The sequence below is a fragment of the Adiantum capillus-veneris genome, chromosome 26, assembly GCF_014529385.1.
Source record: "Adiantum capillus-veneris isolate H3 chromosome 26, ASM1452938v2, whole genome shotgun sequence".
Taxonomy (NCBI): Eukaryota; Viridiplantae; Streptophyta; class Polypodiopsida; order Polypodiales; family Pteridaceae; genus Adiantum; species Adiantum capillus-veneris.
In genome coordinates this window covers 34,577,800-34,604,355 of record NC_140956.1, presented here as the reverse complement: position 1 = coordinate 34,604,355, position 26,556 = coordinate 34,577,800, and the positions used below count along the sequence as shown (strand labels likewise).

Sequence of the window (26,556 nt, the reverse complement as noted above, 5' to 3'; positions counted from 1 at the left end):
GGAGATCCCCATATGTGGTGGATGTAGGATGCACATGCGCTCGTGTGGACCCACCCACATCCAATGGCGGGTGTGACCCCCCTCCCATGACTGCTTCCTGGCGCAATCGCTCTTTCGTCCTCCTCCCGTCTCTGCCCCCAATCACACTCCAATGGGGAGCAACATCAATGGATGCCAAAACCCTTGGATCGCTAGTTTCCATTCGAGCGTGTTTTCTGGGATCGTCCCATAGTCCACAATCATCCATGTGAGACAAGCATATACGCCGAAGCCATGCAATCACACGCTTACATCGCGTACATGGACATGGTAGTCGCTCGCTCAACCATCGAGTTCGTTCCGCGCCAACCGGCGGACCCACGTCATCCCAATCGACCTGCACACACGACCACACACTAAATAAGAAAAAATTAAATAAGAAAAAGAAGAATTAAGAATGTTGGTACTAACATGACTGACACTCATTAAAGATAGAGGGGAGGTGGATACAAGAGGTCATGTAGTCGGCGTAACATTAATGTCTCATCAGAGATTTTCGCGGTAATACACGCGGTAATACAGGCGGGAACAGGCGCGGTAATACACACGGTAAAATCTCCAACAAATTTTTTTATATAAAGGGGGCACCTGCGTACCCCCGCGAAATTGAATGCCAAAAATTCAAAAATGAGCTTCTCTTCTGTGCGGGCCTATTTCCCTCTCCATCTCCAAGCTCTCTCTCCTTCTCCCTCTCCATATCCATCCCCACCATATCCAAGCGATCGAGGTCACGACTGTAAGTGCTCGAACTCTCTCTCTTTCTTCTCGTTCTTTTACACACACACACACACACACACAAATACACATACACACACACACACACACACAATGCATATACATTGCACACACACACACAATGCATACACACACATGCACTAACATGCACACACACAGATTGCACACACACACACAATGCATACACACACATGCACACAAACATTGTACACACACGCACACACACACATAATTTTGTGCACAATCACACACTAATGCTTGCATTAGTGTGTGCATGCATTATACACACACTAATGCTTGCATTAGTGTGTGATTGTGCACAAAATAGTGTGTTTTCACACACTATTTTGTACACAATCACACACTAATGCCCCCATTAGTGTGTGCATGGGTTACAAGCACACACTAATGATTGCATTAGGGTGTGCTTGTGCATGAATTAGTGTGTAAAAACACTAATGCATGCACAAGCACACCCTAATGCAAGCATTAGTGTGTGCAAGCATTATACACACACACACACACTAATGCAAGCATTAGTGTGTGATTGTGCACAAATTAATACATTTTCACACACTATTTTGTGCACAATCACACAATAATGCCTGCATTAGTGTGTGCATGCGTTACAAGCACACACTAATGCTTGCATTAGTGTGTGCATGCATAATACACACACACACTAATGCAAGCATTAGTGCGAGCATGCATTATACACACACACTAATTTGTGCACAATCACACACTAATGCAAGCATTAGTGTGTGGATGCATTAGTTAGTTTTTACACACTTATTTGTGCCAAAGCACACACTAATGCTTTCATTAGTGTGTGCATGCATTATACACACACCAATGCTTGCATTAGTGTGTGATTGTGCACAAATTAGTGTGTTTTCACACACTATTTTGTGCACCATCACACACTAATGCCCGTATTAGTGTGTGCCTGCATTATACACGCACGCATTAGTTAGTTTCTACACACTAATTTGTGTCCAAGCACACACTAATGCAAGCATTAGTGTGTGCATGTACTATACACACACTAATGCTTGCATTAGTGTGTGATTGTGCACAAATTAGTGTGTTTTCATACATTATTTTGTGCACAATGCATGCATTATACACACACACACTAATGCTTGCATTAGTGTGTGATTGTGCACAAATTAGTGTGTTTTCACACACTATTTTGTGCACAATGCATGCATTACACACACACACACACACACACACTAATGCAAGCATTAGTGTGTTTCCACACACTAATTTGTGGCCAAGCACACACTAATGCAAGCGTTAGTGTGTGCATACTTCTCTAGCATACACTAATGCTTGCATTAGTGTGAGCTTGTGTACTAATTAGTGTGTTTTCACACAATATTTTGTGCACAATGCATGCATTATACACACACACACACACACACACACACTAATGCTTGCATTAGTGTGTGATTGTGCACAAATTAGTGTGTTCACATGACATTCACACGACATTGCTCATGCGGTTCCCTAATCCAGAAGTGAAGAGTTTTCCAGGCAGTGGCTCGAGGAGTACGTCAAGAATTTCTTGAAAAATAAGAAGTCCAGTGTGCGGATGGCGGCAAAGCGAACATTTGAATCTGAGGGTCACAACTATCACCCTGAAAATGTTCACGACGAGGAGTGGGAGAAAGCCCAGGGCGAGCTGGAGGACGAGAGAGCGGCAGGTGCTAAGGCGCACACTCGTCAGGTGGAGGCGAGGGCGCAACAAACACCCACGCATTACGGCTCGGGTGGAAAAGCAGCATGGAAAGATAAATTTGTGAGTGTGCGTATTTTCATTTGAATTGATTTAATTTGTGGGAATAAGGTTAGGTTTGTGATATTTTTTAATTGATATACAACAAAATATTACTATGACCCCCCCAAGCCGAGAGATCCAGAGATACAGAGAGAGCCACTCCGAATATCAGACATGGTGCTGGCTGTATGAAAACAACGAAATCAATCGTGAAGAATTTGAAAATGCATGTCGTACACTACAACCTATAAGTGTGAACTTTAAAAAAAAAAATGAGTGCATGCAGAATTATGTATCCATTTGTATTAATTAAAGGTTTTGTTGTTTTTTTCTTTTCCAGAGTCAAGGAGTCCCTCGAGAGGTCCCAGGATCTGAGTAGCTCAATCCTCCAAGTGTTTTTGGGCCCGTCTTCTTTTGGCCACAGTTGTATAGCCCCCATGTATCGTCTATTTGGGCAATTTTGTAATATCCAATATGATTAAACACTTGATTTTGACCCAAAGTTTTCTTTTGGCCATAGTTGTATAGCCGCCATGCATCGCCTATTTGGGCAATTTTGTAATGAACAGTTTCTCCAATATAATCAAACATTTGATTTTGGTCCAAAGTTTTTGTGCAATGAAATTGTTGTTTTTTTATTTATTAAATGTATAGGAAAAAAAAGGCAAATGACCATTTGGATGGGTCCTACCAAGGACCATCCAAATGGTCGTCTGCTTTTTTAAAAAAATACTCGCGTGCGCGGTAATGGTTGCGGTAATCCTTGCGGTAAGTCCCACGGAAATAAGCGCGGAAATATAGCCGGACCCATTACCGCGTGCATTGCTGAAGGACCATTATCGCGAGCATTACCGCCCCTGAGATTTTTTTACTTGAGCTTTTCCTTTGTTTTTGTGCGTCTATCTGAGCGGTAATGTGCTCCAAATGTCATAGTGTTAATTGATGGTAGCAACATAAACATGGTACTTAGTTAACTTGGCATGAACAATACTTTTGCAAGAGAGAGAGTTTAGAGAATATGACAATAGTTGAGGACCGGATTCATATCGAGCCGGTCCCCCCTCCAATAGGCATTTGTATTATAGTTTCTCCCATCAAGAGAGACTTGGTACAATACAATCTTTGTGTTCCTTGTGACCTACGTGATGCAATGAAGATGGAAAGCTTCATGCGGTCGGGTTCCCACCTCAAGCTCAACCCTAGCTTGCTTAAGGCCAAAGGACTTTTAACACTAACCATTGGAGGTCTTTAACGAAGTTAACCCTAAGGTCTTTTAAGCTTCATTAGTTAACCTTGCTCTTTGACAGACCTCTCTCATTTGGGCCCCTTTACCATTGGCCCCGTGTTGAGATAGATCCATAAGCACGTCTATATTCTAACCCTTGTTCCCATTTATTATCCCATATTAAATGATGAGTTTAATATGAGAAAATCATTTGGGTTGGTTAGATATTAGATATTTAATGACATGTCCCAATTTCTTTTCTGATATAATCATTTTTGGTATGACCAGTTTCATAATCGCGGCTTATACGATTAGCCGACAATATTATGAAATGAATACAAGATTAGTGAATTAGGGTGTATATGATATACCTGTCACAATTTTTTTTGTTGTGCACAACCAAATGCTTGGCCAATTTCATGTGAAGCACGGCTTCTAATTTGTGCTACGATTGACTTGGCGTCAAGAGCAGTGGCAACCAAGTTTGGGGCACCTACATTAATCGGGATATCATCTCACCTAATCCCTACCAGTCCAGCCAATGCAAGGCACTTCTGGTGTTAACTTTTATGTTTATGACTGTCATGGTAGCCATGGGATTCCATTTTTGTATGCAAGGCATGCTACCGAGGTGGTATAAAGTACACTTCCGTCCTCACACACTCACTCTGTGAAGGACAATATTAGTTATGAATTGTTTCCCATAATTTTCTATTTGTTGTTGTCATCGTTACACACCACAAAAAGGAACCTATATTTAGGCTTTACTTCATAGGCGAAGTGCCATATTTAAGTTCTCTTCGTCCCCTACACAGTAGGACGGTCCCGCTATGATTTTAGTTACCTCTCTCGATGTGAGCGTCATCAGGATAGGCTGTTACATGCTTATAGGAAGAGCTATACGCTAGGCATAAGATGCACATGAGCATGGGCACATCGTATACAAGCTAGTAACTTACAGAATGTTCCTCACCCTAGCATGATCTCTCTCTCTCTCTCTCTCTCTCTCTCTCTCTATCTATCTTTCCTAAAAAATTTAAAGTAAATAATGCAAAACCTTCTGAATAAGATTATGAAATATGTTTTGCTTGTGAGTCATCCTGAGCCAAGGTGCTCTCACTTTTAGCTAGAATTTGGCCAAGACACCATTCAAATTAAAAGTGGAAATATCTATGTCACCTTCAGGATCACAAAAAACTGCCAGAAGAGGAGCTATTAATCAAATACATGCTTTAACCTTGGGAACTTAGACTAATCATCAAAAGAACCTCACTCTTTCATCAAGATCTAGCCTGGACTCTCTCTTGTAGTGACCAGCTTTCCCCAAAAGGGGGTTTTAAACTCTCTCACTCTCCTTCAATTCTTCCAACTCTAGAAGCTCGTCTAGAAGAGCCTCTCCATGTCACCCTCAATAGGAGATGGCACACTAGTTATGACAAAAATCAATGGAATCTCAAATTCCAAAACATATGGGATAAAAGTATCCCGGCTAAGCATTATATACTTCTGTGGCTGCTCCTACACAAGGCTACTTGGACGGACAAGAGGATGAGAGAGTCCAACTTAAGTGATGGGATATGTTGCAGATGCAGCAGAGCAATAGAGGATATTCTCCACATGTTTATCAATTGTCCTTGGTAAAAAAAAAGTTATATCATTGTTAAATGCTGCCCTGGGGTATACCCCCAACGGGAAACAAATGCTTTTAGGGGATTCACTGAAAACTTTTGCTGCATTATGGAACATAAGAAGAGATGGATTCTTGTGGAATGTATAAAAATATAGGAACAACAGGCTTTTTGATGGTGCATACCAGGCCCATGGTATGATAAACTTGTTTTAAAATGTTAATATGCAAGCAAATCAATGGAAGCTAGACCAATGTCCGATATATAAAGCTAGCTACAAGGTGGTGTTGATAGACTGTATGGGATTGTACAATCAAACCAATCTGAACAAGGTACAAGAGATCCTATAGGATGGTTCCTATGATCATTTGCAATAGATGTTGGATGAATGCAGAACTAAAGGTGATATTGTAGCATACTAGTATATTGTTGGCATGAAGTTGGTGAATCTGATTGAGGATATGATTGATAACCTTCCAGAGGGTTTCGATTAAGCCTTTTGATCCAAATTTTTTTTTGTAAGCCTTTATGGTGAGGACAGTCGTATGTATTGGTCCAGTGTATATGGTCATGTATATATCTATAGTCTGCTCAGGTCTATGGACCTCAGTGTTTTTGTAATTTTGTTCTCTCTTTAATCTAACTTATCTCGCACCTTGTTATGGTAAAAAAAGAAAATCATGTCAATAGTAAAAATTCCTAAGAAAATTCTTGGCACATTGTTTTTGTGTGTCATAGACGAGCCAGGTAAATTGCAAAAAACTCATACTAAAAAATCCCCGAGAAAATTCTTAGCAATTTTTTTATTGTTTCATAGAGACAAACTTGCCTTTAAAGAAAATTGATAATATCTTACAAGTTTCCGCGTGAAAGTTGGCATATCCTTCAAATTTTTTACCTACAATAGGGGGATCTTGAAACATATAGTTCAGGTGGGCAAAATTGCAAGAACACCAGCTAGATTTTGGGGGTTTTAATTTTGCGAGCTTTCAGTTTCGAGCTTTTACAATTGGAACTGTTTTTTCGAGCTTTTAAACCCAAATTTTACACCAATGATATCTTTAAATATCATTGTATAGCGGAAAAACTCAAAACCTTACAGTACAATCCTTCAACTACCAAACACTTTTAAGAAATATGGAAGCATGTCTATGCTTATACAAAATGAAAATTTATAAAAAGCACCATTTGTATGTATTTTTGAGGCTGTACTGAAAACGTGGGCTCCCACATGGGATTTATTTCACATAAACTCTTATTTCCATCACTTTAATGATTTTGTTATCTCACAAAAATCAACACACAAGCCAATGGTGTCAACATAATCTAACTACAAAAGAAAGCTCCAATCAAAGTCATCTCCACATCATGTGGCGGTCATGTACCAAACAAACACAAATGAAATATCCAAATGAAATGTATGGAGCATACCAAAATGCCATGTCAATGTCATATGGCTGCCATGTACATAAAAACATAAATCAAAACATGAAGATGTGTACTGTTAGAATAGAGTTTCCTCAACCAAATGTGCATCCGCAATCAACATTTCACAGGTCCACATGAAATATCGGTCAAACATCTTTCATAGAGCACATGATCTAGCTCTAGACACATGCAATGCCTCATATCTTCCGCAGAAGCTCGGCCCAAACCACCACACCCTGCAAACAAGTCCAAAACATAGTCATGAGGCTAAGTAAATGTTGCCAGCAACCACCTGACCATATAAAAAATAAATTAGAAACCGAATGCAAACAAATATATACCATAACTTTCACTAGTATCATACTTTGGACTAGTCTTACCGAAAGAACAAAGAATACCGCTCTGCCCCGCCTCTAAGAATAACACCATCAATCTCAATGGGGAAGACTACATCATCTATCATGTAGCTACAATATGCTGGAAACAATCTCTCAGCAATTTTCTCCCCTGCCTCTCTATCATAGTGTGGCACAGGATGGCCAATACGATACCAAAGACACATGGTAAGATCAAGTACCTGCATGAATAAAAAACTCAAAGAATGAATGGCATAGCTACAATGTTTTTAGTTAGGAAATTAAACTATGAAACTAAGTTTGTTATCTTACTGCCTCTCTAGTGAGTGGATGCCGATATGCCTTCTTATTACACATGAGAGTCCATGTACGTAAGAGCACAAGTCCTACCCTAGTTGCATCTGCAATAAATCTCCAATATGCTCGGCCATGCACATGGTCACTAAAAACCCCTCATTGGCCAAAAACTTACGAGCAACATCCATGCACCCTGTCACTAGACCCCTGGAAAATGTGTTCCACTTGGGAACACTCATGCCCTCTACAAAAGTGAATGATGACATGTAAGAATAAAACCATAGTTAGTTGTAGGTACTAGTCCAAAGAAAAGTTACTTACCCAATGGGATTGGTCCTAGACCATCCACAAGAAAACTTGTAGGAAAATCTGCAAAGATAAGCCTAGCAACCTCATGACATGGCACACCATCTTTGCTATATAGATTTGTATTCTGTGTCGCAAAAAATTTGTTGATGCTATAAGAAAACCAAACATGAATTATGTTCAAAATCATAGAACAATGCAAGAAGAAAATGCAAATAAGTAAGCACTATGAAAATCTACCTATCAGGGGCAAACTTATCAATTTGTGATATATCCACAAGCAAAACATCTACAATAGTTTGGTAATGGAACTCTGCAAGAATTATCCAAATTAGCTTTGAATTAGGAAATATGGAAGACAGATATGCTAACAATTTTCTTAAACTTACCAACAGATCGTGTGATCGGCCTTCTCTCCCAAGCCTCTCGCCCAAGTGAAAACTCTGCAACAAACGAAGTAGTGTGCACCAATGAGGATGTAGTGGGCACATTAGAAGAGGGTGCCATATGGGGTATAGTGGTTCCCAAAGAGGACATGCCGGGCTCTGCAGATGGCACAATGGGAGGCATTGAAGAAGGAGTGGATTTCCTTGATGTACTTGGAGGCTCCATTTTCCCTTTACCCTTCTTGAGTACATTGCCTGCTAGTGGAGTACCTTGAGAGCCACTCTCAATGGTGTTTTGAGTAACTCCTTGAGAAACGGGAGGGAGAGACTCTTCTTGTGTCTCCTGTAAGTACTCATCACTCTCATTTTGAAACCCTTCACTCAACAACCATATAGCACAATATCACATAAATTAGTACTAAAGTAATACATATACATTCTCAAAATAAAAGAGCCACTAGTGTTAAGATACTTACTCTTACGTAATTCCAACTCTTGCTTTGGAATAACTCCTAGTGGATAATCCAACCACCAAGGACAAACCTTGGCTTCCCATGTTGTCAGATTCCTTTCAATCAAAGAGGGAGAGAACATTGTATTCTCATCATGTACATCAATCCATTGATCTCTAGTGAATAATGGGGCTTCATTCAATTCCTGCGCCTCAACACATTGCATAACCCATCTACACAATTTTTAGAGCATCATCCACTTTGAAAAGCATATAAACGCAATGGCATAATAGATGTCATGTATCCAAAAAAAAAATGTCAGAGTCTCCTTTGTATGGAGAATACTTTTTCAAAATAAACCATAAACCCTATCTTGGGCTCCCACAAGGGATTTAAGTGTTTTCAACATAGACATTCTACACACGCATATTGTCAAAAGAACCATCCACCCCATATCCAGGGCTTCCACAGGGAATTTAAGGATTTTTTGTAAACACAAAATGAAATTTCATCATTCTCAAAATGACCCACTATCACCAAACCATGACAAAAAAATGAAATTCTCTTTTTTTTTGCAAAGAGTGCAAGTGGAAGAGGAAAACCTGTAAATCACTCTCTTAGTCGACAACACAAGCTCAGGCATCTTCTCACTAGAGTCGGAAGACTTCACCGCATCCAATAGATAAATAAAAGCCTACATACATAGTAACAATCAAAAAGCACACTCAACTTGATCTTGTGTAAATTAAAACATGTCTATATTCTTTTAAAAACAATGGTCAAACGTCTACCTGCAAAATATGATTCTTCATGCTCATCTTGTAGAATAGGTCAAAAGAATTAGGAAGTTGTGGACCTTCTACTTGCATCCTTTCAATCATAAGTGTAGCCTCCCCATGCAAGTGAGCCCAATAAGTCTCCTTTTTCATGTAACTTTTAAAAATCTTGTAATCACCAAAATGAAGATATTGTGGATCCTTAGACTTAGTGAGGCTCATGAGGTGCAAAATTATCTTCTTTCTACAAGCAATAAGAACAACATACCACTTAATCATATAGAAAAACAAAATTGAATGAATACAAATAAAAATGAGAAACTAATAGCTTCAATACCTCTTAGGAGTGATTTTAGAGCTTGTCAAACAATAGAGCTTACCTCTAGTGATCTTTAGCATTCCAGGTTCATCCCATTTAATGCTAAAAATCAACTTGAAGAACTCATCACCATTAAGAGGATTGGCGATTGACAAGTACTTGTAGCCCCTATCTTTCAACCGTTCCTCTTCTACCTTTGTGGCCTTGTCCAGTCTCTTCTTCTTCTCAACATCATTTAGTCCAAGTGCATCTAGCTTTGCTCTTTCTTTGGACATAAATGCAGTGAACTCATCCTAATACAAAACACTGTATTGAAACCATAATAAAATTTTACATTAATTACCCAACATGTAGAGTAGGTATCACCTTCCACACAAGTTGAGATATCAATCCACATGGAGTGTTGTACCATGGTGCAGCACCATGGTACTACCTTGCCTCCACAGTCTTCTCCACCCTAGCCCATTCTCTCATATCAGGTGTCAATTTTTGAAGGATTGCATCTTTATTTGCCATGCCAAATCTTTGAAACATAAAAACTTCATGAGTGATGTTTGGCATGACATGTACCCTAGAAATGCTGCAGAAAAATTGAAAACAAAGAGTTGAACACAAGCATTTTTTGCAAAAAAATGAGAGTCCACATGCAATTAACAAACTTACGCATTGGAAGTGTCAAGTGCAAGAAGAAACTCTTCTTCTTTTGCTCTGGACAACTCAAGGAATTGGCAATGAACACTAACATGGTATTGACCATTGTCCGAGTACTCTATCACACACAAAAAAATCATCATTTGTAAAAACAAAGATTTACAACAAAAGAGTGAAAAAGGTGAAAGATCTTACTATCTTTGATTCTCTTCCACCATGTTTTTAGCCTATGGTTTCCATCCCATACCAGAAACTTTTTTCCTTTGAGCTCCTGCCATTCTCTACCAAGTGATCTCTCGAACTCAGCATTTCTTTCCCGCCAAAGTGGTCCCCATTCCTCCAAATCCGTTGCGGTCACGGGAATGATATCTCCTCTAGAATCCCCAACGGACACAAGGAAATGCCCCATAGTTTCTAAATACCCAGCAGAATCAAATGAGAAAATGAGCCATTCTACATCATCCCTAGCAAACCTAACAGCCTCATGCACCATGAGTCGACAAAGTGGAACTGGAGGAGGCAATGTCTTCTTCTTTACATAAAACTGACTTAGAACATCTTTCATCAAGCCAAGCGAAATTTGCTTGCCTATGTGTTTGGAATGCTTATTCTCCTCATCCCCTTCAGGGTCACTATTTTCTTCATTGACATGATGATCTTCAATGTGAACATTGGTCTCTGCATAGAGATAACCAGTGACAAACATTCAATTGTCCAAAAACATATGCAATAAGGATTAGATAGTGTAAAGTATTTAATTTACAGAAATTTTGCCAGAGTCTCCTTTGTTTGGAGACAACTTTTTTTTTAAAAAAAACCGCACACCCTATATAGGGCTCTCACATGAGATTTAAGGACCTTTTCTCCAACATAAACAAACTTTCCAAACGAAAAAAAACGTCCATCAAATTTAACAATCTAAATGAGAAAAATTTATAATATAAACTACGTATTGACATAAAATTATAGCATACACTCATAATTTACCTGTGATCTCTACGTCATCTTCGATGTTGTTGGAGTCTTCATCAACTTGAGCCTCATCATCAATAAAAACACACCTTTTGAGAATCCTGTTCTTTTTATTTGGTGGAGTGTCCAAATGTCGGACTCCTGATGATGCCTCCTGATAGATAGCTCCCTTTGGTATACAACCGGACCTAAGATTCATGCTCACTTGACGGTTGCTAAAAGGAGAGACTGGAGATTTTCTTTTCTTGCTATCCCTCTTTGGTGCCATTATCTACACAACACATATAATATAGTTTTTAGTTTATATAAGACCACATAAAAAATGCAAAAAAAGGGGGAGGTAGAGCTTCCCTATCATCCGCATGCAAGCGGATCATGGGGGAGCTCTGCCTCCCCTTTTTTTGTCGACAACGATGATGGGGGAAAAACATTTCAAAAACCTTAATCAAAAGACTATTTCCAGCAACACCATTGACAAAGCTCACCAAATCTACAAAAAAAAGGGGGAGGTAGAGCTCCCCAATCATCGGCGCGCGCGGATGATGGGGTTGCTTTGTCTTCTCTTTTTTTTTTTGCGTTTTTGATGTGTTTATTGAACAAATAATTTAGGTTTTATTTCAGTAACCTCAAGCAAAAGCATTTTTCCTACAAAAACCGTTGACAAAGCTCACCGAATCTACAAAAAAAGGGGGAGGCAGAGCTGATGGGGGAGCTCTGCCTCTCTCTTTTTTTGTAGATTTGGTGAGCTTTGTGCTATTTTCATTAATTTTGTGGAGTTAATCCCAAAATTTAATGACATCTATCTGATAGATTGTATGCTTTAATCCAAAATTTCCAAAAAAAGGGGGGGAGGGCAGAGCTCCCCCATCATCCGCGCGCGCGCGGATGATGGGGGAGCTCTGCCCTCCCCCCCTTTTTTTGGTAATTTCTAATTAAAGCATACAATTTATCATATAGATTTGTTATGAACACCAAAATCATTTTTAATCAGAACTTGAAGAAAGCCAGTCATCGTAAGAAGATAGACCGCAGAGAACCGTTCAATGCGGAAAAAAAGGGGGGTGCAGAGCCCGTCCATCATCCGCGCGCGCGCGGATGATAGGCGGGCTCTGCGTCCCCCTTTTTTTCCGCGTTGAACAGTTCTCTGCAGTCTATCTTCCGGCGCCGCAACGACAATAGTGTGTGTGTGTGTGTGTGTGAGAGAGAGAGAGAGAGAGAGAGAGAGAGAGAGAGAGAGAGAGAGAGGGAGAGAGAGAGAGAGAGAGAGAGAGAGAGAGAGAGAGAGAGAGAGAGAGAGAGAGAGAGAGGAGGCACCAACCTGATGCGCGCACGATGGTACTGGACTGTGTTAGTTCGAGTAGGTAGACGACTGGTTCTCGAAGTAGTAATGCTTCAAACCTAAGCTTTGACATTCACTATTTTTGACCTCTTTTTAGTCCACGATTCTTGGCCATTTTCAGCGAGCCGTAACTCCCAAATGGTTTAGAATTTGCTCGGGGCCAACTTACATGAATTTGTTTGCCTTGTCAAGCTCTTCGTCAATTGTGTGATACAAAAAATTCATATCCAGCTCAGTTTGGCTGAAAATTCACCTGCAAGTTGACAATTTCTACAAAAACAGCGCAAAACAGCATTTTCTCACTTTTTCCCTAATCTACGGGCTGAAACGAGCATCAAAATAAAGGAATCTGAAAAAACTTAAAGAAGCAATATTTTTCCTCGTATTGAGGACTACAATTCCTACATACAAAACTTTTCCAAATTTTGACCTTAGCATCCTCAAAACTAGCTCCCAACAGGTGTCTCGGGTCAAAATTTGGAACTTCACGAAAACGATTAGAATAAAGTCCTAGACTGTGGAAAATGGTGAAATGAACGATAAATATTATATAACATTACTATACTCTGTATTATGTACAATATATGTATAATCACAATATATATATATATATATATATATATATATATATATATATATATATATATATATATATATATATAATATACTCTATATACTATATAGTCTATTTACTATATACTTTTTACTGTAAGTATAACATTATATACTATATAATCTATATATACTATATAACGTACTGTAGAGCTACTGGACTGGATTGGTATTGGACTGAAGTTATCCTCGACTAGACTGGACTAGTACTGGACTGAACTTATCCTGGATTGGGATTGGTACTGGAGTGGATTATCCTGGACTGGTACTAGTAATGGATTGGAACTGGAGCTGGTACTGGTACTGTACTGGACTAGACTTGACTGATACTGGACTGGACTAATACTGGATTGGACTGATACTGGTACTGCACTGAACTTGACTGGTACAGTACAACTACTGGACTGGACTTGATTGGTACTTGACTGGACTGGGACTGGGTGGACTGGTACTCAATTGGTCTAGTACTAGACTAGATTGGACCGGACTACTACTAGATTGGACTTCATTGGTACTGGACTAGACTGATATTAGACTGGACTGGACTTGACTGGTACTGGGTGGACTAGTACTAGATTGGACTTGACTGGTACTAGACTGGACTCGTATTATACTGGACTGGACTGCTACTAGACTGGACTTGATTGGTACTGGACTGGACTAGTACTGTACTGCTACTGGACTGGACTTGATTGGTACTCGACTGGACTGGACTTGATTGGTATTGGATTGGACTGGTACTATATTGCTACTGGACTGGACTTGATTGGTACTCGACTGGACTGGACTTGACTGGTACTGGTATTGTACTGGACTGGACTTGACTGGTACTGGACTGCAGTTGATTGGTACTGGACTGGACTGGTACTGTACTGGATTGGATTGCTACTAGACTGGACTTGATTGGTACTGGACTGGACTGGTACTGTACTGCTACTGGACTGGACTTGATTGATATTGGACTAGACTGGACTTGGACTTGATTGGTACTGGACTGGACTACACTGAACTTGACTGGTACTGGACTGGACTGGTATTGTACTGGACTGGACTAGTACTAGACTAGACTAGACTGCTACTAGACTAGACTTGATTGGTACTGAACTGGACTGGTACTGTACTGCTACTGGACTGGACTGGCTCGGTACTAGTGCTGGTATAATGTAATATAACTATATATACTATACTATGTCCATTTTAATTTTAAAGCGCTTAATTGGGAATATAAAAAACTATACTCTATACTATATATATATATATATATATATATATATATATATATATATATATATATATATATATATATAGATATATATACATACATATATTATAAATAATTTTTAAAACATCGTATATTTTATAACTCCTATGTTCATTTTCTTAATATGCGCGTATTTGGGGAGATTTTGAAAGCTCGATAGGTGAACATATGGATTTGACAACATGCTGATTCAAATGTATCTTAATGGCTATGACTGTGCATATCTTGAAGAGTGAATATTCCAAATCTATTTAGAACAGTTTTCAATGAATGAATTAAATTTCGAACAGTTTTCAATGAACGCACCAATAACTTTTTGCAGTTGCATGCTTTTACACTTTCTTTGTACCTTATGCACATTCTCTTCCTTCTCTTTTCGTCAATTTTTTTACCTCAAGTATTATTTCTCCCTGTCTGTCTCAAACATGACAGCTACAACTACAGCAATGCTTTCATGGACGATTAATGGTGCTCATATGGATTATAGAGTGTCATTAAGAAATGGAGAGCTTCTACTTAGTGAATATTTTCTTCAAAGCCTATTACCTCCTATTCAGTTTGAAGGCTTGCAAGTAGTCGTTCAGACAGGGAGCTCTGAGTCTAAGGTCAATGTGTTGCATAGATGGGATCATGAAGATCAAAAGCATTACCTTCTTGACCATTCTCTGTCCTCAGCTTACCACATTCTTCATTCAGATGGCTATGTTTATGTGGCTGACAGTTTAGAAACAAATGAAGAAGTCGGTGATTCTTCTATGTTCGCTACACCATGTAACAAAAGCTCGACTCCATCACATTTAAATGTTGATATTGATGAAGGTACAGACACAGTTGTTTTGGAGATAGTGGCACTAACCAGGTCACTAGGACCCTTTCAAGACACACAAGATGGGGTGGAGCATACAATGCAGGAGTATTCAAAGGATATATCCATCATTTCATGGATGAAAGACAAAGGTAAATCGTGTAGGTTGTCTAAACTTTTAGAGATTTGTGGAACTCCCAAAAAGGTTGATGAGCTCCCAAATTTTTATAATGGCAATGTTTGTTTCGATCTTCCTCCAATTCACAACAATAAAAGGATGCTCGGTATGGAGCAAAAGTACGACGGTCACCTTTGGTCTCGCCCAGCATCGACCAACATGGCCATAGATTGCACAGTGCGTTTGAGTTATTGTCTTGGAAGCCTTCAATGTTGCAGAGTGACATGCCCTTTTTACCTTGGTGAAAGGAAATACAATGATGCCTTCTTTCATGGACATCTGGACAGACAAATCAGACCTGCTAGCGAAGGTAAATCTAAAATAAGCTGCCACTATTGTGATAGAACGGTCACTTGTTCAAATGTTTGCAAGTGTATGATCTATTATGTGATGCCAAAGGAAACAACAATAACACGTTTGGTGATCCATCTGGGAGTGCATGACCACAATGTATAGCCAGGTACTAGAAGGGCAGCGCTTGAAAAAGTGCACAATCTTGTTAAGACAGTTTTAAAGATTGAGAAGGGGGGTCCTAGAAAAGTACAGATGTTAGTTGCTCGTCAAATGCTATTTCAATAATTCACTAAAGAAGATGATTTAGAAGCCACTGATGTAGAGCTTAACCATTTTCTTGAGGATGATGCCCCTTGTTCAAAATAGGGGATTCAAAAGTATTTTGTCAAATGAGAAAGCTAAACAGGGTCAGGTTGTTGGTGATGGATACGACAATATACTATTGCTACAGAAACGGTGTGTTTTTCCATTCTTTCATGGAAGTCGTTTTCCAGGCGAAGGTGGACCTAACGACAAATGTTATGTATTCAAAATGTCCACAAAAGGACCTGCTTCTGGAGTTGAACTAGTCAATAGAATGAGGCGAGGAGGGACAGGAGATTTGAGTAGTGCTTGGGTGCACTTTGATCATACTCATCGAATTGAAGGCTGGGCAACTATGTCCTGCTCGGTTTATGATCCTGGGTAAGTGAATTTATAAAAATATGTTAGATAGAATGTTTGATATAAGACACATGTTATTACTTATTTGTTCTATGTGTACAGCATGCGAGCATTGCAAGTGATTGCAATGCTCGCATTCACATATTGCAAGTGATTTCAATATGTGAATGTAAAGAAGAAGACGAAGAAACACAAATCTTGTTTTGGAGAAATTTAAACACAGTTATGGAGAGGTGTGGGCATGAACCAACAGACTTTGTTGGATTTATGTCTGATGAAGCTGGGGCTTATTGGCTAGCAATAAGAGTTGTATACAATGGTGGACGGCATAATGTAATGGAGGGAAGGGAGCGCTCGTGTCTTTTCCATTGGGAGCAGAGTCTACACAAACATACAAAAAAACATGTCGCTACAGATAGACAAATGCATCACATTGAAATGTGTGAAGCATGGCGCTTAGCAAAGACTACAAATGAGACCTCTCGTATAGCTTCCACAATACGAGAATGGTGGGTGAAATATGTGATAGGGGATAATAAAAAGGCTTTAGAGAGATGGTTTAATTGGTGGGAGCAACGGATTGCCCATTGGGGAAGCGCTGAGACAATGGTATATCAATCATTTTTTTGGTTCTTATTAAATACTTGAAAACAGAGATTTACATTTATATGGTTTTAATTGTTTTGTATTTATAGGTCAGTAAGAGTCCATGGGAGAGAGCTCAAATTCCAAGTATAAACTTGTCAGAGAGCATCCATGCTAGTTGGCTGGCAGGTGAAGGTGGTAAACGTAAAATCTCACTTTATGATGCATGTGTCAGTGATGTTTTGAATGCATATATTCAATGTGCAAAACGATTGGGATACACCACAAGCAGATACATCGGAACGGGCCCTTCCATAGAAGCAATGATGGCCAGTTCCAAACGCAGAGAATCTCCAAATCCAAATCATTTTAGGAGTACATTAAAAGGATTGGTTGTATGAGGAGCCTGTGATGGAAGGTGACAAAGAGACAGTACAACGGAAGAAGAAAACATGTGAAGTCGGTACAAGCTCACATAAACCTAGATATGTAATGGAAGCAAGACAACGAAAAACCAGAGGGAGACCACGGAGTATACATTTTGATAGAGAGGATAATGAAGAAGTATATATTGTCACTGACAGTGAAGTAAGAGATAGCATTCCAGTGCAGCCTGGGGAGAATTCAACAAGGTGTATTCAAGAGGTCCAAGTTGCCCGTGAAGAGTGGGCTTTACGAAGGATGCCAGCCAATTGCATGAGGAAATGTTTTGGAATGGTAGGGTAGAAAAGTTGTGGTAACAAATTACAAAGCCATAATGTGGGAATGGTTGCTCCTTGTTTTTGGTCTGAGAGAACTTTTAAAGACAAGACAATTGCACAGTGGATATGGTTCTGTAATTATGAAGTAGGCCACACACAACAAGTACAGAGGCAAGTTAAATTCTCACCTGTCGTTCCTAATTTCTGGCAAGTGGATATTGGAACCAATTTATCAAAGGAAGAGAGTGAGAGCTTGGTACAAAGTAGATTTCAGTTTGCAGATTTTGCAACACCACTACGACGCATGAACAATACAAATGCTACTCTTACACAAGGAGGCTCCAGTAGTAGCAGGAAGCATAAGTGGAGACATGGTATTTCCAAAGAAGCGCAAAAGAGATTGGAGTCAGCTGCAAGCATGGTTGCAACGTTCTTGGACGAGAAATTAGAAAGTGAGCAACACATAGTTTTTTGAATATTGACAGAGAGTTGTTATGATGTACACATTAAGGTAGAACCTAGTTGCACCTGTCCCGATTTTCAGAAGAGAGAATCTACACATAAAGCGTTTTTGGCATGTAAGCACATGTACTATGTGTATGTACATATTCTAGGGCTTCAACCAAAAGAGCACATGGTCATTCATCAGCCTGCACTAACTCCCACAGACCTTGCATTTGTATTAGGGCAAACCCACAAGATAAAGCCTGTGGTGTAGTGAGCCTAAATCTTAGAGATTGCCCTGTAGAGGTATGCATTGAAGTAGATTTCTCTTTTGTATTAGATGTGGAGTAGCTTTTCTAGACATATGAGACTTTATTTCTCCTTTTAGTAAGAGAAGCATGCTTTGTGGTATCTATCCAAACAATTGTACAAGCTCAAAATTAGGGCTTTTGGAATCTTGTACATGTTTTTGGTGTGTATCGTTAAAAGAGACTCAAAATCTTAAGCCAATTTTTTGTGAGATTATAGATCTTTTTGGTCGTGTATAATATTTTGATGTCTTTGTTTTGGATTAATTTTTTGTGTCGTTAGAAAAGGCTCTAAATCTAAAATCAAAAAGCTCGCAAAATTGGGTTTGATTGCAAAAGCTCGAAATTGAAAGCTCGCAAATAAAACGCACTCCTAGATTTTGAGCTTTTCTCGAAGAAAATTGATTTTTGGCATGAAAATTAGCAAATTATTCCAATTTTGATCTAAAAATAGGGAGAGTTTGAAAGTGTCCTTTTTCTTTCTAGTTCTTTTTGTTGGTGAGCCTTGGTAATCTCTACTTCCTAGCATTTGTAAATCTTTGCATTGTCATTCTCATCAAACAATATAGACAATTTTGCATAAATGACTTTCTCTTTTGCATCACAATTGTCTCAGATTGAGGAAGTGATGTGGTAATGTGATAGTCTATGTTATAGGGCTGAGCTTGATGCATTTATAAGGTCAAACACTCTTCCTTGTATGCAATCTATGCAACCAAAAATAGGAAAAGATTGTTTTGGGCTTGATCAAAGTGATAGGGCAGTTTTGTACCTTGATTTATGTTATACGATGACAGTATACACAAGAGATGTGGACATCTCTAGTGTGTATGTGTACTGCTTTCCATCCTTCTAGGTCAATACTAGTTTTATGTGTAAGAAGGGTGATGTGCAATCATGGTGCATCATTTGTATATGGTTAATTACTCTTAAATTGGTGATTTGAGATTATGTTTAGTCACTGATTGGACTCTTTTGTATGCAAAAAAATATGATCTTTAAGGGCCGCATGTGTTGGATTAGTTGTCTGCAATAAATACAATCAAAGCTCCAAGTATGGGAGTCGGGTTCGGTGATGAATATGGTTTATGGTCAAGGGTTGAAGATTCCCTATAATTATGGTTGTGATTTTTTGTTGTAGACGTAGATGTGGCTCTTGTAATATTTTTTTGGTTATGGTTATGGTTATGTTGTTGAAATGCTATCAAATTCTAACAACTATGTTATGTGCTACAATGGTTTGTAGGATGCTTGTGCATCAACCATAGTAGGGTAGAGTGCTCACCCATGTCATTAGAATTATGTTAGATGCACAAGGTTTGGAATTGTGTTTTATGATTTTGGGTTGGATTATAATGTGGCTTTGATGAATTATGTCAGATGCATAAGGGTGGAGACCCTGCACAATTGATTTCCTTGGAGTCATCTATGAAAGTCAAGAAATATAATGCTCTTGTTAGATACTTATGCGGCAAAAGGCTATGTGTTACTCACCCATACAATAAGCTATGTGCTACTCACCCATCCAAAAGAGGATGCTCATTGACAAGGATTTCTCCTTTCCTATGCTTGGGGAAAGATGGAAGAGCATGATGCCTTTATTTTGTTTGACCCTGGTTGAACTCACAACTTCATATCCACGGAGTTGACCACTAAGCTAGGCATACAAGTCCACGACATGGGAGATGCATTGAAAGGCAATGGAGCTATCAAGGGACAAGACGTCGCTTTTACTTACTTAATTGGAAAATTAAGGCTACAATAAAGGGAATCAAGAGGAATTAGAGTTGTCTAATTTCCTAAATGGATTCCAAGATGTTTTCATTGATGACATCCATAGTGAGCTACCTCTAAAATGAGGTATGATGACCATGCAATTGAGCTCCTACCAAGAAGCTCACCGCCTAACAAGCCTCCTTATCGAGTTTCACAAGCTCAACAAGAGGAGATCATGATGCAAGTGCATGAATTGGTGAAAAAAGGGATGGTGAGGTCTAGCTCCTCTCCATTTTTTTCACCATTGCTTATAGTGAAAAAGAAAGATGACACATATCACATGTGTGTCGACTATAGAGCACTAAATAAGATCACTATCAAAAATATATTTCCCGTGCAGCAGGTAGAAGATCTATTTGATAATTTTCAAGTTTTGGCCTGACAAATTCTCTAGACGCATTCAAACTCATGATGGACAAAAATCTTCAAGCCATTCAAATTCTCTTGAGGAGTACAAGGGACACCTCTAGGTAATCTTTCAAGTTGTGAGAGAGAATAAGATTTTCATTAATAAAAAATAAAAAGTGAATTTTTCCTACAAGAGATTCAATATTTAGGTCACATTATCTCTAAGGATGGCACCTATATGGATCCAACAAAGTTAGGGACAATAAAAGGATGGCCTAATCCAAGGAATCTATAGGAGGTATGAAGCTGCATAGGTATGTGTGCATACTATAGATGCTTCATAGAAAAAATTCTCGCTAATAGCAGGCCCATTACATGACTTAACAAAAAAAAGAACGTTAAGTATTCATGGACTGCAAAAGTGCAAGAATCTTTTGAGAAGCTTATCTCTCAACGTGTGCTCACACTACTAGATCTCTCAAAGCCATTTGAGGTCCAATGTGATGCTTGTGGTAATTGCCTTGGAGCTATTTTGCTTCAAGAAAGGCATGCCATAGCATATGAGAGTCAAAGACTCAACTTTGATAAGTGAGTATTGGGAAAATACAAAAAAGAGCTACTAGCTATTCTATATGCCTAAACACGTGGAAACACTATCTCTTGGGGACTCCATTCATCCTACAAATGGATCACAAAGCCTCAAGAACTTCATGACACAAATCAAGTTCTCCGACAAACAAATGAGGTGGGAAAATTTTCTTTTTCAATTTAAATTTCATATTGCTCACATTGCTAACAAGCACAATCAAGTGGTCGATGCAATTTCACAACGACCAAGGGTAAATGTGGTGTCTATAGCAAGTCACAATGATCTATAATTTATGATAGATGAGTATGCTATTGACTGAGACTTTAAAGACGTAATTACAGCCTTTGCAATAGGGAAGAGAAGAGAAAAAGAACCATTCACCTTGAAGGATGATTATCTTCCAAACAGCAATAAGCTATGTGTTACTCACCCATACAAAAAGAAAGTCATGTATAAATCCATACTTCTCCTTATGCGAGGCAAAGAGGGAATCCATATTCTACTCTTCAAGGAGTAGAAATGTATTTCTGTTGGTCTACCATGAAAAGTAAACATACAAGAGTATGTTTCAAAATGTGTGGTATACCAAAAGTTGAAATTTGATCAAGGGAAGCAACTTGGATTGTTTCTGTTTACAGGCTTAACAAGAAAACACACTCTATGCCTATCAAAAAGACTATTAAGGCACATCAAATGGCAACCTGCTTCAGATCTCAAATTTTTGAGCATCGTGGCTTTCCATCATCCATAGTTTTGGAAAAAGATCCTAAAATGACCAGTAATTTCTAGAAGTGTCTCTTTGAGAATCTAGGAAGTAGATTAAATTTCTGTTTCGGCCTATCATCCACAAACGGATGACCAAAGTGAAATAACTAATCTAACGACTCTTCATCTACTAAAAGCCTATGTCATGGAAGTAGATCAATGTTATCAATGATAGAAGTACCTACCTCTTATAGAGTATGCATACAATGATATTCTACATACTTCTATGGGGAAAGTACCTTTTGAGGTTAAAGAAAGAAGATCCAAAAGTCCCTTACTACTTTAAGTACATGGGAAGATCTTTGTTGCTGATCTAACTTTACCAAATGATTTTCTCATGTTAAACTGATCATTTAATGTGGGAGAATAAACGGGAACAAGAGTTAGAATAGAGACATGTGCTTCTAGACCTATCAAAAGATGGTTGCATCTCAATAGGGGTCCAAAATGAGATGGTCCATCAAAGAGAAGTGTGCAATAAGCTCTTCTAGAATTACCTCAACAGGGGACCAAGAGGAGACATGGTTACATCTCAACAGGGGGTCCAAAAGGAGGTAGTCTATCAAAGAGCAATGTCCATCTAATGGAGCGTAAAAGACCTTAGGTTTAGCTTCATTAAAGACCTCCAATGATTAGTGTTAAAAGTCCTTTGACCTTAGGCAAGCTAGGAGCTTGAGCTGGGAACCCGACCTAAGCTTGAGGTGCTTGTCGTGCTTGACGACTAAGGTTCTTGAGGTGCTTGTCATTCTTGATGACTAAGGTGCTTGAGGTGCTTGTCCTACTTAATGAGGATGGTTCTTGAGAAGCTTCCTATGCATGGGGGATAAGGTGCTTGAGTAAAAAAGAGACCCTACAAACTTAATGAGGAAGGTGCTTGAAAAGCTTCCGATGCATGCGAGAAAGGTGCTTGAGTCAAAAAGAGACTCTACAAACTTAAAGAGGAAGGTGCTTTAGAAGCTTCCCATGCATGGGGGGGTAAGTTGCTTAGTAAAAAAGATGTTGAGATGTTGAGCTCTACACCTTGAGCTGGCATCCACTACGGGTCTTGGCCGCTTACGGCATTTACTCACTGGCGTGTTAGGTGACCGACACGGAGGATCTCTACCAGTGATTCTACAGCTGGACTACACTTATAGTGCCAGCCTAGTACGCTTCTAGCGAGTTCACACTTAGTGACCGCATGTACATATGTGCTACTTTTCAGCTTTAGCACTTAGTCATTTTGTACTCTCTTTTCTGTAAAAAAGAAGAAGAATCTTTCCATCTCTGTGTGCTTTGTGCTTGTCTTGTGTATCTCTCTTGCATCCTCATTCTTTACATGGTATCAGAGCCTGGTGCAGGCAAGAGAGGCTAAGAGAGAAAGAGCATCACAATCCCTTCGTTCGCAATCCACGACCAGATGCCGAAGGCGTCTCGCACAAGTTTTTCGCACAAGTTTCTGAACAGGTCTCCAAAGTGCAGTATACAGAGATTTACTGTACAAGTACAGTGGTTGTATGTACGCTTGATTGTGGACACTCGTTGAGTGTAGAAAGAGTTACAGGTACCATGATAGCAGGTTCAACAGATTTGTAGGTTTTTGCAGATTACAGCTATTTTGTCTTAGTGCTTCAAGATGTCTGACGGTTTCAGTCAGATTGTTACTGAGAAGCTTGAGAAAAATAACTACCCTGCATGGAAGTTCAGAATAACAAATTTCCTAAAAGGAAAAGGTTATTGGGACTATGTAGAAGGAGACAATGAAAAGGAACCAGAGATTCCCGAGGCAAATGCTACAGCAGAACAAAGGAAAGCTTTGAGGGACTGGAAACAAGGCCAGAGCAAAGTGATGTATTGGCTTTCTATGAGCATCACAGATGGCATGATGGGCTATCTACAGGATGCTGAAACCTCCGCCATTGCATGGAGAAACTTAGGCAGAGTGTTCGAGGTGAACACCAAGGCCAGGAAGCTTCAACTAAAGTCGGAGCTAAATCAGGTTAAGAGGAACAACCTCTCAATCAATGATTATGCCTTGAAGATCAAGAGTATCATTGAGGCTCTTGGATCTATTAAAGTCTCAGTGGAAGACGATGACATTGTCCGTGCATGCTTGGATGGTCTAGGAGATGAGTATGTACATTTTAGGTCTTCCATGAATACAAGAGATGACATCCCCGTGTTCCAAGATTTGATTTCTATGCTTATTCTTGAGGAGAAGAACCTTGACACATCTTCTTCTCATGGCAGAAATAATTCTGAACATGCCTTCTATTCTAACTCCAACAGAGGTAGAGGTAGAGGTCGTGGTCGAGGACCAAGGGGTTACAGGGGCCAATTTCTAGAAGGTCAATCAAATCAAAACAATACAGGTGGCAGGGGAAACCAGTCTCAAGGAAGGGGGAGTCAAAGAGGTCGTGGTGCAGGATCAAGCAGGCAGCAACATACTCCAGATAGCAGAGAATGTTGGACTTGTGGTGAAAGAGGTCTCATGTCACGTGACTGTCCAAAGGGAAAAGCAAGTGGAAAGAGAGAACAGGGAAACTATGCATCTACTAGCAGAGATGCAGATGATAGCAAAAACGAGCGCATGTTTGTTATGCAGCATGTAATGAATACAATGACTGCAGAGAATTCCACCCAAGATGATGTTTGGTATGTGGATTCAGGTGCCTCTAATCACATGACGTCTCGTGGAGAGTGGTTTAGAGATATGCGCAAACCAGATGTGTCAGGCTATGTGCAGACAGGAGATGACACATCTCACCCCATTGCTCATTTAGGGGACATACCTCTAAATACGAAGAGTGGGAAATCAAAGTACTTAGCAAATGTACTTCATGTCCCAAACATTACAAAGAATCTTGTTTCTGTTGGAAAAATGGTTGAGCAGGGTTTGCAGGTTCGCTTCAATCCAAATGGCTGTTATGTAGAAGATTTCCAGAATGTTGATCACAGAGGGCAAATGTGTGGGCAGAATGTTTACGCTGAATGTAGACATGCCTGAGGTAAAAGCTGCATTATTTGCACAGGGCACAGGTGTTGTGGCTGATGTTGACATTTGGCACAAACGCATCGGCCATGTCAATGAGCAGAGATTGCGTAGCATGCAATCAAAATAGATTGTAAAAGGTTTGCCCAAATTCAAGGTGGATGGTATGCATAAAGTGTGTGCAGCATGCCAGTTTGGAAAACAGTCAAAGGGCTCATTTCCACATGAGCGCAATGTATGTAAAAAGCCACTTGAGGTGGTGCACACAGATGTTTGGGGTCCAACCGATACTGCAAGTATACATGGTTGCAGGTATTATGTCTCTTTCATTGATGACCATACAAGGAAAGTATGGGTCTACTTCATGCGTAACAAAAGTGAAGTGTTTGGTCACTTTCAAGACTTCAAAGTCATGATTGAGAAGGAGACAGATATGCAAATCAAGACATTGAGGTCAGATGGAGGGGGAGAGTACTTCTCCAATGATTTTTCAGATTTTCTGCGAATGCATGGTATACGTAGGCAGTTTACATGCAGATATACTCCACAACAGAATGGGGTCGCAGAAAGAAAAAACAGGCACATTGCAGAGGTTGCACGTGCATTGATGAATGAGAAGAACATGCCTCATCATTTCTGGGCTGAAGCCGTAAATACAGTTGTGTACATTATGAACAGGACACCTACAGCTGCGGTGCATGATGTAACACCTGAGGAAAAGTTTACAGGTACAAAGCCTGATTTGGCACACTTGAAAGTGTTTGGCTGCATAGCTTACGTGCATGTACCAGATGAGTTGCGTAGGAAATTGGATCCTAAAGCAGAGAAATGTATTCTTGTGGGATATTCCCTTGAACAAAAGGGGTACAGGTGCTACAATCCTACTACACGAGAATTATGAGTGAGTAGAGATGTAGTCTTTGATGAGATGAGCAGCTGGTACAGTAATGCACATGGCACTATTGGGGCTGATGTAAAAGATGATGTGGTTGTACAAAATGTGAGGCCACAGTCACAGGTTTTGAGTGGACCACAAGAGTCGTCTTCTCGTGGCTCTGTTGAGAAACCATGGAATGGTAGACTATGTACGCAGGTTACTCCACCAACAGGTACAGGGAATGTATCACGAAAAGGAAAGGAAAAGGTTGATGAACCTCCCTTTATGGCTGATGCATCATCAGGTTTTTCACATGTAGACATGGATTCAGATGGTTTTGAATAAAGTCTTGATGAGGAATTTGGAATTCCGGCTGTCAGGACACCTGGTGTAAGGAAAGTACAAGAAGATGCTAGAGGGCAAAGGAGTGACCCAGGACCACGCAGATCTAATAGAGTCAAAAATCAAGTTCAGAAATTGACTTATGATGGGTATCTAGTGCATCACCAAGCCTACATGGCTAAGGTGATACACGATGTGGAGCCCACATGTTTTGAGGATGCAGTTGGAAATGTGCATTGGGATGATGCAATGAATGAAGAGATGGCTGCATTGGAAGCAAACGACACATGGGAGTTGGTGCCATTGCCAAGTGGCAAGAAAGTTATTGGCTGTAAATGGGTG

The 26,556-nt window shown here is 39.6% G+C and overlaps 1 protein-coding gene across 1 annotated transcript; it reads right to left on the bottom strand.

The window, feature by feature from the left end:
• Nucleotides 1-7,830: 7,830 nt before the first annotated feature.
• LOC147423237 (uncharacterized) lies at nt 7,831-8,412 on the bottom strand. Its single transcript, XM_086501827.1, has 3 exons — nt 8,190-8,412; nt 8,041-8,113; nt 7,831-7,927 (listed from the first exon to the last, which is right to left on the bottom strand). Exons 1-3 carry the CDS (start codon nt 8,410-8,412, stop codon nt 7,831-7,833), a joined length of 393 nt encoding a protein of 130 aa, XP_086357953.1.
• Nucleotides 8,413-26,556: the final 18,144 nt, after the last annotated feature.

What these genes read in the sequence shown, in the direction of transcription:
- LOC147423237 (XM_086501827.1), bottom strand. Translation starts at nt 8,412, where the DNA reads ATGGAGCCTCCAAGTACATCAAGGAAATCCACTCCTTCTTCAATGCCT. An exon ending in GCCGATCACACGATCTGTTG is followed by an intron (nt 8,114 to 8,189) that starts GTAAGTTTAAGA and finishes TAATTCTTGCAG; the next exon opens with AGTTCCATTACCAAACTATT. An exon ending in GATAAGTTTGCCCCTGATAG is followed by an intron (nt 7,928 to 8,040) that starts GTAGATTTTCAT and finishes TTTGCGACACAG; the next exon opens with AATACAAATCTATATAGCAA.